The following is a 19,705-nucleotide window of genomic DNA, read 5'->3' as shown; positions in this document are numbered from 1 at the left end:
AACTATATATATATATATATATATATATATATCTTATTAATACGTAATAATCTAATTCCTGCTCTATTCAATCATATTTAAACTTCTTTATAGTTGTTTTATTAGAAAGTTAATAAACTACTTGATGTGGCACCACAGTAAGGTTTCAACCATGACGTTGTACAAAAACCAAGACAAACGCTTGAAAAAATCACGAAATTTATAATATATTTTCAAGGGATGATACGTTTTAGTTAATCTATAGAATGAGCAAGAAATTATTTAAAAAATTTGTTTGCAGGTAAACCTCTTTGCAGCTGTGGAGAAATGAAAATATTAACTTTTTTCCTTCCTGAATTATTCTAAATAAGTATTAGTGCATGACAAAGTATCAATTTAAGAATTTGAGTTAAAATTATAAAATTGTCTTAAAATCTATGGCGAAAGTGCATATGAAAGCTGTAGAAAATCCTATCTTCAGGTACAATAATTTAGGAACAAGTTATTTTGTTCATCTTAAACTGTTGTACATGAAAATGTATTATACATGCAAAATAGTACAAAACCTGCAACAACCTCGAATAAAGTTTTATTTTGTAAAAAGTTAAACTTTACCACCATTAAAACAAACATCAATAATATACATCACACCAATACGTCTTTCATAGTTGGAAATAAAATACTGATGTTTATTTGTCTATAATTAAGCAACACAATGGGCTATCTGTGCTCTGCCTACCACGGGTATTGAAAGTTGCAAGTCCGCAGACATACAAATATATAAAACAATATTAAACTAGCACAGTACCCGACGTTTCTCAGATGAAAATGGCTTTAAATATCCCGAGTTGTTTTGATTAAATCAACCATATTAATCGAGAAAAAGATCAAAATGAATTCTTTATCTAGCTAAATATTTTGATTAAAATCAATGTGCAATAAATAAATAGCTCAAGCTATCTTAATCAAAGCAAAACCAGGTACACTGCTCCTGCAAGTTTCATGTTCTTTGTATGACATTTCAAGTTTCCAAAACACAATTCCCTACCTTTTGGTGTCCTGATTTCTGTTGTGTGGTCAAGTGTCGTTTGCGGCATATTCTGGCTTTATTATCGTTCCATTTAATTGAAGAATTGATATATTCTCTTCTCTTTGAAATACAGCATAAATGAAAATTTACCGATACCAAACGTTTTTGTAAAGCAAAGCAAAATATATGGCTGAAGCAAACCTATTCAATTGAGGGAGTGTGCGCGCATGTTCTAGAGAAAGCACCAGCCTTTTTCAGTTGATAGAAGTTAGAGAGAAGGGATGTATGTGTAGAAGAAAGATGGCGGGAAAGAGCACAAATGAAGGCTCCATGAAGTTTTTAAATCGTTTTAACATACAATTGATCATGGATAGAATGATTAGAAAAAATCCTCACACAGAGAAAAAACGTATATAATAGCCCTCTTGAACACACTACCAAAAAACAAAACTGGTCGTCCTGTTGGCCAAAAATTGCTATACTGGTAGCTTTGGTCTGATTTTGCAGCCTCAAAACAGCTTCTGAGGCCCGCAGCTACATAGTACATGTTACTTCCCGCAGAAAGTTCTATGTGCACCCAGAGTTTCTAGCTTTAAAGATGTGTCCGAGACCCACAGAAGATAGAGAGAAATTCTTGCTTTATATATATATATATATATATATATATAATTTGAAACTGTTATTGTAAGAGAGAAGGGCAGTACAACCAGGCCTCTAATAGCCCTACTGATATATTTATATTACTTTCGTGTGTTTTTTTCTTTTGTTTTACATGTAACTACACACTACTAGTAACCTCAGTAATAAATTCAATTAGAAAATATAGGAAATTATTATGAGTAGCTCAGTCGGGTTATAAATATATATGACACACACAAGGCTACACCCAAGTCTATATTTGTTTGTTGTTGTTGTTTTTGCCTTCCCCCCCCCCCCACACACACACTTGTAAAACACGGAATCCCCCAAATGTAAATTACTAAAAGTTAACACTCACCCAAAATCCCGCCTGCAAATGTATTATCATTTCAATGACGGACGCGGACGTTAGGCCCGAGTTTTACAAATGTGCAACTATACAACTTGTTTTTGAGTAACGATTACTGGTCTTTGCTTTAAATTTAGACATGTAAAAACAAAATTGATTTTATAAAGACTAATTTTGGATGTCTTGGTTGATTTTAAGTGATTTTCAGTTACTTTGGCTGATTTAAAAAAAATATTGTGGCTGATTCTGGATGATTCCACGTTTTACGAATACTTTTTTTTAAGTCGTCATTTATACAGTCATAGATAGCACTTGCAATTTCGCTCACTTTCGGTATTAACAATACTAAAACATCTTTCTCCTGAATTATGGCGTGTACATCTTTTACAAGCCAGCGAAGAATGATTAGTTTTAATTGTAATAGGCCTAATACTTGTGTCTTCTGACAAGTAAAATTTCTCGCGAAAGTTATAATTTCCAAACAATAAAAAATCAAGTTATAAGAGCTGCAGGTGTCCTAAGATGTCCTTTGATAAAAACAAATCTCTGAAATCTAGAATGAGAGCAAGCGCGTACAAACACACGAACACTGTTAAAATTCGAGGTGCGAAAAATTTACCATGGCAACGTTTAATTGCAGTTTATATTTTTTGTATTCGTTTAGAAATAATCAGTTATTGGCTGAGGCTGTAACAGGATTGCTGTAGATTCCAGCAGAAAAAAAAAAAAAGCTCTTACGGTAATTAATATACCAATCAAATAAAAACACTGACATCTAATTTTCTCAGATAATATTGGCCGCTTTTTATTAATTTCTGAAAAAAATAGAGAGGGTTTGGCCCTGGTAGATCTGTGCTTACTTATAAAGCATTAAATAGTTATTCATTTCTGAAAAAAATAGGTTGAAGGGTTCGATACCCTTGGACCCCTTCTCCAAGTCCGCGCTTGATTATACAACATTAATTATAATTTCCGAAAACATGTGAGTAGGTTCGCTCCCATGAACCCTCCATTAAAACCGCGACTGTTTATACAACAAAGAATACAGTTAATAATTTCTGGACCCTCTGGGCTCCTCCCCCAGATCTACTCTCGCTTATACAACATTATAGAATATAATTACGCAGTTATAAATGAGAAATATAACACGGTGTAAAAAAAACAGTAAATTTACATTTTAATGCTTAAGTAGCCAGAGAGTTGGCGGTGGATGTTACCAGACAGTTGCCTTCCGTCCAGTCAGCAATTCAAAATTAGTGACAATGACATAGATTTAATAGCTTTGCAATAACAAAAAAGTAGTAAATTTAGTGCCAATGGGAATCATGACCAAACCTACAAATCACGAAGCATCTCCCCCCCCCCCCTGTCTCTTATGTAGGTTTGTGCTTAAGAACAAATATAATGGCAATACTTCGAATACTTGTATATTTGAAATAACAGAAAACAGTAAATAATCGAAAATAATTTCGATTAGTTGATTATTTTCGTAACAATAGATTCATTGGAAATTCGATTAATAGATTGTTGGAATAATAAAAAAAAAAAAACGGTAGTAATCGAAAACTAATTTTGATTAGATGATTATTTTCGTCACATGAATCGATTAGTTTACGGGTACTAACTGGTGTTATCGCTATTCATAAAATCGCTCGTCTCCACTCACATGGACTTTCATCCATATACATGTCTAACAAGGTGTTTAACAAAAGTTACAACTACTAATATTTCTCTGTACTAGATTAAGATATGATTTCCACAAGTTATTATCCTCTCTATTCCATCCTGTATTTACGATAACACTGCTTCAATGGCATTATTATTATTATTGGCGTCTGTATCCAATATAAATGTCCTATCATGCTTTGAATAAGCTAGCACCAATGCATTCAGTGAAGCTTGCTTTGATGTTACGAATGATTTTTCGTGCTTTTTACCATCAACTGATATGAATCCAGAATTGCTGTTGTTTCTAAATACTTTGCAACAGAACAGAGGTAATGTGATACAAAATTACGAAAACTTCTAAATTCATCGTTGCGAGTTTTTTACTGCTTTAATTCTGGCTGGACTAGTTAATATACCATTTCTACGAACTAAGAAATTCTAACTGAATGTACTTAAACACACTTTCTTAAACCTGTTGTTGTTTTTTTAATTCTCCGAAATACTATCTCTAGGTTTTGAGGTAAGTCCGAAATGTACAGCAAAACATTAATATATCATTAAGATATATTAGTTTTATTTCCACTGTAAACCTTATAACACTTATTCCTTTAGCCCTTAGCCACTTAAACGTGATAGGTATATTACTTATACATAATGCAGTCTTGGATAGTCTCATTGTCAAGTTTGACTTGACAGAAGCAAGTTGTAATATGCTGAGTCAACAGTAGCTCACAAGTTAAATCAAGACATTCATTTGCATGAGAGGGAAAAAAAGAAGATAAAAAGTGTCACCATATTCACATACTGGAAATCCACACAGAAACCTAGCATCTTTTCATACTATTACTATTGGTGACAACCATCCACGATGAAAGGATATTTTCTATACCTCTGCACTGACTTTACCCTTTACACTCCATGAAAGATTGCATTGCAATTGTTTAACTGATTACTTGTCACCATCAATGACACATCATGGCTTTCGTTCACCAGTATTGTCTTACCCTTTTTTTTTTTTTTTTTTTTTTTTTTTTTTAAATTTTCTAGTGACATCGAATGTTACTGCTAGCAATTTGGCTAGATTTTCACCTTTACACATCATACCCAGAACTAAACTAGTCAACACAATTATAGTCGTCTGCCCGTAATTACACATCATTATCCACACGTAATTTTTTGTTCGAGATATTGTCTCAGCAAATGTGAACTATTATTTGGACAAAAAAACATTGTACTTCTTGCATGACTTCAATCTATGAATATGCAAGTTCTGGTACACGAAACTGCATTTTACAAACTATCATTTGTCGTTTAGCAAGATTTATATTTTCTCCCTCTTAACTGCACAAGATTGCCATGCTTAAGCCAATGTTATCCACTATACCTTTCATTCTGTGCAGTACTTTATTTGCTAGAACAAAGTGTTTAATGGCCTGAGTTATGGCTTATTTGATAGTGTATGTAACACTGCAAGCTGTAAGAGTTCTGGTGGTTCTTGAAAGCACCAATAATTATACTTTACATTTTTGTACATTCAATGGCACATTCCAAACTACAATTGAACTAGTGTTAACTAAGTAAGCCAACATGATTTTTGATACAATGTTTCTAGTATTTCCTCCCAGGTTGATAGCCACACTCAATACAGGACAAGTTAGTTTACGTAACCTAGCTGTGCAGCTCTCAAGTATTTCCTGCAACCCTCTTTAGTCGTTAATTAGTTGAGCAACATGTAGCCTGTTTCTAATTTGCTCTGGTGTTGCAATCATGACTTCATATTTCCAGAGCTACATGACCCTAATTACCACATCCAAAGAAAGATATTGATTTAGCCAGAGTGACAGGAAGTGAAAAGCCATTTTCAATAGAACCCATCTCTACTGAAGCATATTGTATGTGGATATACAAGACTGGGCTGCTGAAGAGTTTGTTCAACTGGCTATTTCCGAGGCTGTTGCTACAGTGGGACCATGGCTCAATACTCCTTCCTCTCCATTAACTACATCAAACTCAGTATTGCAGATACAAGCTATCTGAGGGTCTTTCCAACTCTTAGGTAATGTCACAGGAAATCACCTGGTACACATTCAATGAATTTGTTACCCATTTAAATGTGGGCAGATATATTGGTTTTATTCACCACCTCTTGTAGAGAGTATAAATATCTGTCCCTCCATGGTAGTTTCCACACAGTTTCCTTTCCAAGGTAACAAATACTTTGGAGTAGTGCCATGACTATGTTCTTTTAAACAAGATTCAAGATCAGTTCAACTGTTTGCAGCAAGGCAGGAAACAGTGCTACAAGACATCAGGTCAACTCCGATTTGCTCAAAACTATGTTTGGATATAACTTAGTAATTACTCCTCCACTCAGGAGGGTCCCCCAAGGCAGGAAACAGTGCTACAAGACATCAGGTCAACTATGATTTGTTCAAAACTATGTTTGGGTATAACTTAGTAATTACTCCTCCACTCAGGAGGGTCCCCAGCCTTCTTCACTTCTACTTTGACATTATCTTCAAATAAAATTGATCAACACAAGATTTAATGGCTGGATTTGTGGGTACAACATGTTCTACTAGGAATGAAGATTAAATGTGCTGGATACCTACATCCAAGGTACACTGAAGACACACTGAAGTCCTACTGCTGGTGACTTCTGTGTCATGTAATCTGGCCATGTTGAATTTTCCACTCACCAGAGACAGTAAAAAACAGATACAATGAAATGAAGGGCTCAGAACACTAACTGCACCAATGGGTGTCACCCATAGCTTACTTGTGTAGGTCCTGAGAAAAACAAGAAGTTATTACTTTTACCTTAATTGAGATTAAAATTTAAAAACAATTGATTATTCAGATGAACCAAAGTATTTTTATTGTACGATCTTCCCAGATTTTTTCTTACTTTTGTTCTACTGCACAGATTTCTGATCACAGCACTAAAATAAAGTAGCCTATTCAAATGCACTGTGATATTCTGTGATGTGATTTTAACATGATTCATACACCCCATAAAACCAAGCTTTCAGAAATTCTGGTAAGAATATACCATACGATTTTAATGAAACAATAACACAACCCTAAACCAGTAACACAACAGATTTTATCCTTGAAAGGGACAGAAGGAGATATTGCAACTAGGGCAAGTAGAAAAAAGTTGAAACAGATGATGAACAATTAAAATATTTTATTATAGGTTCATGATTTGAAGATGCAAATGTAATTGAACAGACAGAGCTTAAATATAAACAGAGCATAGCTATGCAAATACAAACACATGCTGGTTGGCTAACAAGTTCAATTAAAACTTACAGCCAAAACTACAGACAACCTCTGAGGTAAAAACATTTATTTTCACAAAGACATGGACTCTTACACCAGCAGAAAATGTCCCAAACTTATAACCATCAGCTCAGATACCTGGTCTGTTAGTTTTTTCATTTATCATTACCTGGAAGAGAAACAGCAATTAAATGCAATGAAGAGAATAATGCACAATAAAAGCCAGAACCAACTATCATTTGAGCTCTACTGCCAAATTCTACCACAGTTCTATCCACCTAGCTTCACACACAGGTATGAGTTCTTCCATCACATTCCAATAACTGTCTTAAACTTCAATATAAAGCTAACATCTCTCAAATTAAAGAGTGGAAGAGTATATATGATACATACAGTTGCTACACATGTAATAATATTTACTTAGGTCTTCTGTTTACTTGTAATAGTGAATTACAACTTGTTCTATTACAGAAGAACTTTAGCATTGGTCAAAGCACAGGCTCTTCTCCCTCCAACTGAGAAGTCCTGTAAGAGCATATTTCTCAATGTACAAGTCCAGGTAATATTACATCTAATTCCAATTCTGAGCCACTGACCACAGTGGGAGGGGGGGGGGGGACAGGCCAGCAGCAACCACTTTTACATTTTACTTTCATTAATAGTAATAATAGTGTATAATTTTTCATATATTTTAATTACCATTTACTTTTCAACACCAGGCACACAATGTAAATAACATGAGTCTAATGCTATTACTTCTACTATTATAATATTGAGGATTTTCCCACTTGCCTTTATGGCATTGACTCTTCTCTCCTCAATAATCTCCTTCAGTATCTTCTAGTAATAATACCCAATTTAATTTTCTTGAACCAGTCAAAATTGCAAAGAAATGTATAATGGTATTCGTGTATGTTATGACGGTTAATAGTAATTATACTACATGATTAAACTATATATTTTATACTTGTGAAGTTTCCTGGCGTCGCTTGGGTTATTAGGTTGATAGTATGTGTATTCTGAACCCATTTGAGCAAAAAAGTATAACCTATATACTTTTGTTGCTAAGCAACATGCCATAAAAGCCACTGTTGTAACCCATTGTTACCAAAACGCACTGGCTTATCCATATATTAGAAGTTGTTATATACGGAACCATTTCTTTTCCATGTGGTTTTTTTGCTAGCTTGCCTTATTAAAAAGATGTGCATACTTGCATGCACGTGAATAATAAAAGTAATACCCAGGTGCACACCGTCAAGATCCACTTAGTATGGGTGCAAAATTTCAGTTTTCTAGGTTTTTTGCTCTTGGAGCTATGGCGATCATATATTCCTTTCTATGTGGTTTTCCTCTACCTTGACTCATAAAAAGATGCGCACGCACGTGGATAAGCAATAATACCCAGGTGCACACCCTCAGGGTCCACTTACTATGTGGTGCAAAATTTTAGATTTCTAGGTTCTTTCCTCTTGGAGCTATGGCAGTCACACAAACATAGACATGCACGTGCACACTTGCGTGTGTCTATCTGTGATCTCTATTTGCAAAGTTTAATCCTAGATAGCAGGAACAGTGAGAATACTGGTTATCTGTGTCATCAAAAATGTGCAGGGAGGTCTAGTCCAAGCCAGGGTAATGTTGAATACCTAATACATTCATCAGAAGGTCCTGGAAATCCGTCCACAAAGCTAGCAGGGAGTTGAACAAGCCAGTGCAGACAGTTCATACCATTGCGAGAAAATGCTGCAATTAAAATATTATACTAGATCTTACAATAACTGAAAGATAATTACGAAACTAAACATGTACTTTTTTCCCAGATATGCTTAACCAGGTGAAAGATAAAATTATAATGGAGTATGTGATCTTAAGTGATTAGGCTACACCCCATACATCCATTCACCACAATATTCACACAAGAGGGTAGTAACGATCATCTCGCTGTAATTGAACATGTGCACAATAGTCCCAAGGTTAAGTGTGTGTGTGTGTGTGTGTGTGTGTGTGTGTGTGTGTGTGTGTGTGTGTGTGAAAGTCGACATTCTTTTAATATGATTCGCACAGAAATTTTGCAGAACTTCCTGATACCTCATTACCGAAAGGTGACACAAGTATTGTTCTTTCAGAAAGAAATAATTTTCCCACTATCGCCAGGAAAGCACCTCGTTTTAATTGAAATAATTATTAATGTTAAATTAAAAGAGAGGGTCAAATCCTTTGACCACCGTATCCCTCTGATATAACCACGGATATTGTTTTCCCTCTGGGAATTTAAGAACTGTTCGTGCCTCCCATATAAGTTATTGTTCAGGATCTGTAGACGATTTTTTAGTTACGGCATGCTAGCACGCCAAAGACAGCCATATTGAAGTTTGTTGATTACTGTTGTAACAGTAAACACATGCCAGTTGTAGATTTATGGAAACCGCTCGGCTAGTCGTATAGTTCGTCCGTGAAATCCATACAATAATTTAGACGCCATTGTATACCACTAAGCCCAGTACAGATAAACTCATAACGAATATTGTAATACAAAACTTATTTTATTTTGAAATACCTTTTGGAGTTAAACCTTGCGGTTTCTTTTCGTGTCTTAAACAGAATCTTTGGAGTTAATCCTTGCGGTTTTTCTCGTGCCTTAAACAGAATCTAAATCAATTCTACAACAAGTTCGTGTGGTATTAAATCATTAAAATCAGATTTATCTCAAATACTAAAGGAGATAAATAACTCACGGCAACATGCGATCTCAAAATAGTGCGTATTACTTGGCTTAAAGAGTTTCGCTGTAAACATGCTAAAGGAAGTCGTGCTGTCAACTTGCTATCGCAAGCGTGTCGTGCCGGATTTAAATCTTTAACCAAAGTACTGTACACGTCATCGGATTTGAATTAGAAACAAAATTAGCATTACTTAGTACATCAGTGGCTTCTATACTTTTAATGTGGACTAGAAAATTTATGCCCAAACTCAGCGCACACACATATATCTTGAAATTAAAAAACAACAACAAAAAACGAACATGTCCCATTGACGTCGTTTCCTACAGCCACTTATTATAAAACATTTAAAATACCCCCCCCCACATCACGTATATTTTCTTTAGCTTACTTCAAGACAATCCTAACTATACGTCATAATTGTCAGTATTTTATCATTTAAAATGCTGTATTCGGTGTTTTTTAAATTATTAAAGTTCCTTCATTATTTTCTACAAAGGGATTGCGTTATTCTCCCCACCATTCCTCCTTCCCGCTCACACCATCATCCCTCTTCCTAGCCTTCAATTTGTCGCCCCCGCAGTATGCCGCTCCAGGCGACTGCTCAGGTCGCCTACATCCTAAGATCGCCACTGACAAAAAGCTTCAACAATTCAGTGGATACTACTGTTGCATACACTGGTAACGAAAATCATTTTTTTGTGTTTGTTACTTTTATCTGCATAGTTGAAACCATTGTTACAGACCGCGCAGAAGATGGTACTTGCCAAATGAACTTGTCATAAACTGTTAAGGAAACAGATACTGAAATAAAACTAGTGTTCAGGGCTGTACTAAATTCATTTTATCTCATATATTGCGAAAATTTATTCTATCTGCGCTAACCATCCTTAAATTAGAAGTAATAGATTAGAGGGAAGACAATTTGTCAACGACCACCCACTGCAAGCTCTTGGAATACTCTAATCAAATAGTGGGATTGGCCGGGATATTATAACGCCCCCAAGGCTGAAAGAGCGAAAATATTCTGCGATTGGATTTGAACCCGCGACCCACAGAATACGTAAACTACCAGACCATGCCAGGCCGAAGCATAGATATAGGCTAGCATATATAGATACTGGCAAATGTGTACGGATAAATTAATTCTGACAATACTTTATTCCTCCTGTTCACTTGTATTCAATATACCAACATTTTCACCAAGTGCCATATTTTTTCACCTTCCACCGATAGATTGTATAGATGAGGTAGGAATAGATGGTAGAAACTTAAACTCACCTACAGCTGTTAGCAAATCTGTTGCATATTAACGGCCCTACTCTTGTGAAACGAGCTTATGCGTAATATAATAAATTCAGAACGTAAGGCTTTCCTTCCCTACACAAGTCGTTCTACGCACCACACTAATAAATGTTTAAACAAGGACCAGTGTGTTTCCGCCATGTACACTTCTGTAAGCTGACATACTTCATTGTAGCAAGCACGCCGTGACAGTTACGAACGCTGACCTGGCTTGAACACAAAATACTTGTCGACATACGTGGAGCCAGTAATTCTGGCAGTAGGCGGTAGAGAGAGAGAGAGAAGAGAAAGTGACGAGCAAGAAAAGCCTTTTGCTCAGCTCTTCCAGCTTTCCGTGTGCTGGTAAAGTTTGTTCACATTTTCAGCGCCAACAGCTGTTGTTTACACTGCAATTTTTAAATGTGGAAATGGACCCTAGCTTTATACTTTTTTATAGTGTGGGGTAGTTGCACCGTATAGTAAGACACACAGTGTCAAGTTCATAAACTAAAATGAATGTAAAGCTTGGATTATTTATCATCATCACATGAAAATTGACTCGCATATCTATAATGCAAAAGTTTGTTTGCGGTTAAGCACAAGGCTACACAATGGGCTATCTGTGCTGTGCCAACAACGGTTATCAAAACCCAGTTTTTAACATTAAAAGCCTTCAGACGTGCCGCCGTGTCACTGGAGGGGGGGGGGGCATATTACAAAAGTGTAGAGAAGATGATTAAGTTCTCAATCCCAAATTTGTTGAAGGCTGTGAAATATTTCATTAATAAATCAGTTTATCATGAACCACGATAGTGTTTCATAATTGGGATCGCCCAAGAATTTCACAAAAATTATAATACAACATACGGGCAAAAATCATTAAAAAGCAGACATGTTCTTGAAACAACATTTAAGATCTTCTATCTCAATTCTAACATACTGATAATAGCAAAAAATTGATTTTCCATTTGTTCTTCATATATTATTATTCTTGTTCCACAAGCCTACAGAAAAAACGGCTATGAATATTTTATCCAAACCTGGGCAAATCAACTAAAACAAAAAAAATAAAATAAAACTCCTGCGCAGATCATAGGACTATTTTTATGTTGGTTCTTGAAAGAGAATGAGACATTTATCAGTTTTTTCAACCCTACCGGCCAAGTTTCTCTTCGAAGCCATTCAACCACCGAAGCCTACAGCAAAAACGGTTAGGTATACTGCGCCAAAATGTATGTATAACTACTAACCAAACTCATGCGAAGGTTGTAGGGCTACTTTTAAGTTGATTCTTGAGAGTTCTTTTCGCTACCAACATAAGCTCTAGGAAAGCCATTTAAGTTCCATTATATTAGTCGGAAAGGTATCATTTTATTAGAGTAAACAGTATGTATATTTATAATACTGTCTCCAGCCTTATTATTATTGCTTATAGTTTTACAAGCTGCTACAGAAAAAACGGCTACGAATATTTTACTGAAACCTGGACTATAGTAATGAATGCAATATTGAGTTTATCCTAGAGCAGTTTTAAAATTAATTCAAGCGCCTTCGTTTTTTGTTTTTTTTCGCTCTGAAGAATTTCTCTAAGTCTTTTCTTTCCGCCATTGAAAAAATCCGGTGTTTTACTAATGCGCATTAATTGTAAATTAATTTGTGCAACTTATAGCGCATTTATTGGAAACTGCCACGTTGAGAATTCATAATTTCTCGAATGTGCTGTTCTTAATTGTTTCTAGAGTTCGATGTTGTACTTTGTATCTGCGTAGTTTTCTACAATTATTTCAGTGAGTTTTCTAACAGTAGACGATTACTATAGTAGATTTCTCTACTCCTGTGAGTGATGATTTGTTCTACCGATTTTCGTACTTCGCTGAAATTATGAGAATTTTAATATTTTATTATTATTATTCATATGTTTTTGTTTCACAAGCCTACAGCAAAATCGGCTGGGCATTTTGCACCAAAACCTAGAAAGGTATATCAAACGCTGCGAATGTCTATGACCAATTTAAAAAGTGGATTATTTTTCACTGTAAGTCGACTTACGTGGTTATAAGTACATAATATATGCGATGTTGTTGTGAGCGGCTTCCTTTGTACTCGACGTTTGTTGAACGCGTGTTTACACGAAATCTCAGGCACAAAACCACCTGGCTCAGTAAATAATGGTCGAGTGAGAAAAAATTCAATGCAGCAGTAAACTGTTGAAAAACATGTAACATTCAACTGATTGCATATGCACGTATGTAGCTTAAAATTTACTCCATAAATTGACAAAGAAACTTAAGAAACAAGATAATTACAATTAAAAATGGGAATAGGAATAGTCAAAAAGGTACAGAAACAAGTTGAGGCAAAATGCAAATATCATATTTTCAAGCCTACAACTAGGGACCTCTATAAAAAAAAAGTAAACAAACTAGGCTGGAAATAATTACATTATTTTCTTAAGCTACAAATCCCTATTTTGACTCCACTAAATTGATAAGTACTACAGTAGACATGGAGTCAAAATAGAGATTTGTAACTTGAGAAAATAATGTAAACATCATTTCCAGCGTAGTTTGTTTATTTTTTTGGAGTCCTTGTTGTAGACATGAAATTATAATATTTGCATTTTGACTCAACTTGTTATAACAAAGTCAGATAACAAAAAACACCCAATGAAAAATTCAGTAATTTTATTCCATTGATAATTACAATAAAAAAAATATCTGATTTAGTATCGAGTGCGTATGTGTGTGGGCCGGGGCTGATCTAATAGTTAGCGTGATCAGACTGTGGATCCGAAGGTTGATGGTTCGCAACCTGTCGACACAATAAAACATTCGCACTTTTGGAGCCGTGGGTACGCTATAACAGTGACAGTCAAATCTCATTATTCGATCGAACAATAGTACGTGGCTTACGCGACTCATGCTGTTGACTAGCTGCTTTTCCTCTAGTTTACCGATTCAAAATTAGGGACAGCTACGCGCGAAATTTCCTATACAAAACCATATATATGGTTATTTTATTTTTTACAATTACGAAGGTTATTTTGCGTTGTTAGCATTACATATAATGATATAGACTTAGGACTAAATTTCCTACGATACCGAATCTGACGAATCAATCAATGTATTCTACTCATTTTAAGTTTTCGTCTTCCTCCGATTTGCTTCATGGCATTACATATTCTTAATTAGGCTAGTATAGAAGAGTAGCTAAAATACTTACTATGTTATCATTCTAATCTGTGCAATTAGTTTGCTTAAATCAGATATTACCGATAGCTAAAAAAAGAAAAAAAACTAATTTGATCAAAGTTTCTGTGTGATCCTTCTGGGGTTGAACCGTATATACAGTATACTACGATCAACTTCTTTTCAGTACTGACCCGATCAACGGGTTAGTTGGCAGAACATAGTACAAAAAAAGAAGTGTTTACTCCGAGTGGATGTACACAGATTAGTTCACAAAGAGAGAGATAGAGGGAAAAAAAAGAATTAAGCACAGTATTTTTCTGGTTAACCACAATGAGTGTGTGAAGTGATAAATATAGTGCGTGTATCCTTCAAGTGTCAGTTAAGAAATTAAAGAAACGTGTCACACGCATCACCATCAGTGTCACCAACCAGAAATAGTCGCACTCCAGTATCACCAACCTGCAACAGTCGCATAAAAAGCTAATGTGGATTGTGGTGAACCAAACTGGGCATAATGTCGGGCCACGCTGGGCATTAAGGGAAGCATATCGTCTTACTAACGACACGTGTAATACATTAATTCATGTTTTCCCCAGTAGAAATTGTATACAGAAGTAACCAAAGTTAATAAGAAACCTTTAGCCCTGTTATTTCCAAAATTTATATAAAAACAAACAAACATCGATAGTAGACGAAAATAGAGAAAAATTCGCTTCGCAACAACACTAAAAACGCGGACGGAAGGTGGACGTAAATCGATCCTGCATGCGATTATGTGTAAAAACCTATGACCAAGGCCTCCATTTAGATTTCAGTTTTCAAGCAATCTTTTTATTCGACTTCAATCTTAAACTATTTTTTCTTATGATTATAATTGATAAAGGCTGAAATCCAAGGTGCTGTCAAGAATCAAGATGGCCCTATTTCCTACATTATATTTGGCTCAATAAAGAAATAAATTCTTCTGCCAAAGAAGTGAATATTGAGTTCGAGCGGACTCAAACCCCTAATTATGCCTATTAAATCACTTTGCTTCGAAAACCTATCACTTCACTGGTTAATAAGAGCAGAATTTAGAAGTGTTCTTGAACTATTCCGATTGATATAGCTCAGGAGTCTTGTCAAGTTCCATTCTTAAATACAATTATATTGTTATAACGTAGTCTACCGTTGGGTGGACTCTTGGATTATATGGTAAAAATAAGGCCAAGTCCAGTTCACATAAGGATAACAGATTAGTTTCTTTAATGTTTCCTACAGGATACTTTCGCAACATTTTCATCACATTTTTTTCTCCTAACAGACTGATTAACACACTACAAACACCGAATATACTTACTTATACTAACTTTAAATTCTCATTCACTATTCATATGAATACTTCACCGAGCTCTAAATTACTGAACAAATTGAATTAACCGCTTACTTCGTACATGTATTAATGAACTATATCTAGATCTTAATCGAATATATCTTATTCTCCTGCGTTCTCTCTCTAATATTTAAATTAAAACATAGAAAATATAGCTTATAATAATATTAAACGAAAGCAGGAGATTATAGTATCTTAATAAAGTAGTTCAGTTCGCTAAAGCATCTATCCAGTGGGCGAAATCGCAGGTTCGAGTCCGTTCAGGTTCGTGTGTGCGTCCTCATATAGAAAAGCCACATCGGGTTATCTGCTGTGTCCACCGAGGGGAATCGAACCTTCTAGCGTTGTATATACGAAGATTTACAGCTGGCCCACCGGAAAATTTTCCAACTTGATAGGACAGAAAGCAACATCTGAATTTTTTTGTTACTAAAATAAACGCTGTAACTTAGGTGTTAACACAAGTGTACTCTTTGGGATCGTATGATAAGAGTATTTGCCGATAGTTGAATGAACAAATCAAAACTAACAGCAAAAGAGAAATTAAATCTTATTACAAGTTATGAAATAAAAAGAACTTAAATATTTCTCTGTGAAACCACAAGTATTTTGAGAAACAAACATTAATAAAAGACTCTCGTACACGAGAAAACAAATGCATCCTTTCCAGCTGCTGCTGTAATACTAAATATGTAAAATCCCTAATTCTTACAATTATTACTAACGTCAATATATATCAACTAAATCGTTGAATACTGACTCCCACAATAGTTTCAGTTATCGTTAAAACAAGTTATTCAAGGCACACAAAGCCAGTAATAAACTTCAATTAAGTAACTGAATTCTGCTCCAATATTCTTATATTACCTATCAAATAGAAATCAAGAAACAACCACTATCAATTGTATACAACAATCCAAGTAACTAACTATAAACAACTTCTCACACATTTCTCCCCCTAGCTAAGTATAGTGACTGTAGATCCATCAAAAGGTAGGAACAGACTCGCATGTTATCTGTTTACTAATACACCATCCAGAGCTGTGTATTTAGAGAATAATAATAATAAAAGTCCTAGAAGTATAAAATTTAAATTGTGACACTTGTTTCCTCGCGTTTAGGTGTTTACATTTTGGTGTTAATGAACGTATTACATGTTTTTGTTTTACTTTAAGTGTATTAATATTATAAAAGTATTACAATTTTCAATTTCAGTTTCTTAGTGTTCCGAAATTTGTGGGCATACGTTGTATTTGTAGCCACCTCCCCCCCCCCCATTCAAAATTTCCAATATAGACATTGCTTAAATCACAATTGTTACGGTAATTTGGTGTGGTAACACCCGCGGTTTGTTAGCTGCAGTACCACTGTAGTGTAGTTTTAATTGTTTCAGACGTCGCTAGTCTTAAACGTTAAATACAAAAGTATACCAAGATAATATTTTTGATTTTACATTTGGTATATTTTATAATAACAATAAGCCAAATCAGCGTTTCTAAACTAATGGGTCACGGCACAAAACCAGGCTGTCAGAATATGGGAAAGGACTGCAAACAGACATTGATAATTAATTGTAGTTTATTTATTTATTCAGTAAACCACGTGTTTTGGGTTTGTTTGTTTTTCTCGCACTAAGGATATTTACTGGGTCACAACTGGCCAACAATATTTTAAAATGTGTCCCTAACCAAAAAAAGTTGAGAACCACTAGGCCATGTGATACCGGTTTCTACTTGCCACCAGATTAGGTTCGTTCTGTCTTTATCATGGCATACTAAAACAATCAGAACACCCATTTATCAACAAGAGTATTTAAAAAACATAAGAGATGGCAAATTACGATTAATAACAAACTAAAATAGCCGTTATTTTTTGCTTGAATATTTCAAATAACCCTTGTAAGGACAACATACATAACTGGGGAGGGGGTGGATATTATACTATTCTGATAAATTCTTAACATAAGCACAGCATCAGTAGTAACACGACCAGTAATAACATATGGCACAAGATACAGTGTGGTCCTTCAAGTTCAAGGCTATACAAACCCCCCTCGAGAAAAGTGAAAATTTAAACCCACCCTGTAATTTTCAGGATATCATCTATTTATATAATAAACTCTTTTAAACTACAGTACCGACCTCCACTACTGCCGATGGCAACTCATTCAATAAGCAATACACCCTGTTAGAAAAATAAAGTCGTAACTGGAGCCAAGCCTGTCTTTGTACGCATAGCTCATACTTCTCTAGTTTCAAGTTGGCCTTTTCTGGTTATATTATTATTACGCAGTCGCTCATTAACACTAGTTTACAAATAAAAAAAGTGATCAAGCACAAAGTAATTTTGATAACTTTCAATTTCATAAAATAAAACTTACGAACGATTTAAGTCTAAGATCGCAACACACACACACACACACACACACAATACAACCGACCAATTACCGAACAAGGCAAATAGCACGTTTTCGAATTCACTTGTCCTACATTAATAACTGCCTAACAGGCGTATTGTACTTCAAGGTTTGACGTACAAAAAAAAAAAAAAAAAATGCATACCTGTTTTGCTGAAGCAAAGGATTCCAACAGTCAGATTCCACAGCAATATGGCAAACAAACGCATTCTTAACGTGACACATAAAATTGTCACAATATATATTCGAAGTTACAAGGCAGCTTCTTACATTCACGCTTCTGTAATATCTATTGATTCCTCATAACGCGGATACTGGTCGCATAGCTTCACTTTTGTAGCTGCGTCCTTCTCTTCTCGATTTCTTCTCTTACAGTAATCCCAACTACCAACGGTCGAAAGATTACTTTCAGCTACAGTTCTACATCATCATCGGTTCACAACCCGGCAGTTATCACTGTGTAGTCGGCTGTACTTTAGCCTCGAACCATAAACACACAACTATGTTAGATAATTTTTTTTTCATATTTGCAAAATATTTATTATGTACTTTAAAGTTTAAAGTTTCAATTTTTTTTTTTAAAGTTTGAAACGCCTATATAAGCTTTTCTTTTCCACTTACGAAATTCCTAATAGTAGTTGAAAATAATAGTAAGTATAGATGGCACCACACTACAACAGACAATTAAATAGCATAAGGGATCGTTTATAAATATTAAAAGTGTTGGTTTTGGCGTCTCCCTCAACTTTGTTTGTTATTATTGGAAGGGGGCACGCAAGTTATTCACTTTTGTTATTACTTAATCAACATTGCAAATATTCTTTTCCCCTCTGTTTAAAACCATTAATGAATAAATTTTAAAATTAAAATATACAATTTTGTACATCGTTTTTAAAACTCCTACTCACCCTAAAACATAAGATACATTTCTGTCTCTTTTATAACTTGTTTATACATTACGCATATTATTATTATTATATCGATTATTTGAATCCTTGAGCACAATATTCTTATGTAAATTTATTTCCTTAGTGATTACTAGTAACAGCAATAGATTATGGAAATGCAAAAAGGCTATGCAGAGATAATTGATTTTTCTACCTAACTGGAATGAAGGAATAGACTGGACACAAGTTGATGGTGAAAAACAAGTAATGATCTATCAAAGAGAAGACAAACATCACAATTCAGTAGGTCACGTTTACATGAAAAAAATCGGCAGTGCTTCTCTCTCTGCAGAGTAAAGAGAGATCTTTACCAGCAGAAATCTTCGGAAAATCTGACTAAGAGACATACAGAAAACATAATAGTTTTATCTCTCCCAGTTAGCATGTGCAAACCACGTCATTATTGGTCATCCCAAATCTCTACATTGTTGATCTCAACGTCTTTCGTGGGAGAAGCCCCCCAGTAGCACAGCGTTATGTCTGCGGACTTACAACGCTAGAAACCGGGTTTCGATACCCGTGGTGGGCAGAGCACAGATAGCCCATTGTGTAAGTTTGAGCTTAACTTCAAACAAACAATTCATAAAAGAAATCCAGCAACGACAAAGGAAAATGACCCAGGACAATGTGTAACAGCAAATTAGTCACATTCCAAAACCATTTTTCTACTGTTAAACCTATACACGTACCTGTACATATCTATGTATGTATGTGTGAAATATTTCATGTTCATCTAAAAGGGAGAGATATACCAGATACGTTTCACACGCTACATTTATTCTTTCAATAAACAAATATCTATCAATACAAAACAACAAAAAT

The 19,705-nt window shown here is 34.9% G+C and overlaps 1 protein-coding gene across 2 annotated transcripts in view; it reads right to left on the bottom strand.

The window, feature by feature from the left end:
* Window positions 1-18,392, bottom strand: part of LOC106462022 (low-density lipoprotein receptor-related protein 4-like) — a 168,853-nt gene extending 150,461 nt beyond the window's left edge. For both annotated transcript variants that reach the window (XM_022389133.1, XM_022389134.1), the window contains exon 1: window positions 18,082-18,392. In XM_022389133.1, the coding sequence (XP_022244841.1) occupies window positions 18,082-18,145 (64 nt within the window). In that variant the 5' untranslated portion in view covers window positions 18,146-18,392. The remainder of the gene's footprint in view (window positions 1-18,081) is intronic.
* Window positions 18,393-19,705: the final 1,313 nt, after the last annotated feature.

This window comes from Limulus polyphemus, unplaced genomic scaffold (genome assembly GCF_000517525.1).
Source record: "Limulus polyphemus unplaced genomic scaffold, Limulus_polyphemus-2.1.2 Scaffold1076, whole genome shotgun sequence".
Lineage (NCBI taxonomy): Eukaryota > Metazoa > Arthropoda > Merostomata > Xiphosura > Limulidae > Limulus > Limulus polyphemus.
This window is presented reverse-complemented; position numbering and strand designations above follow the sequence as displayed.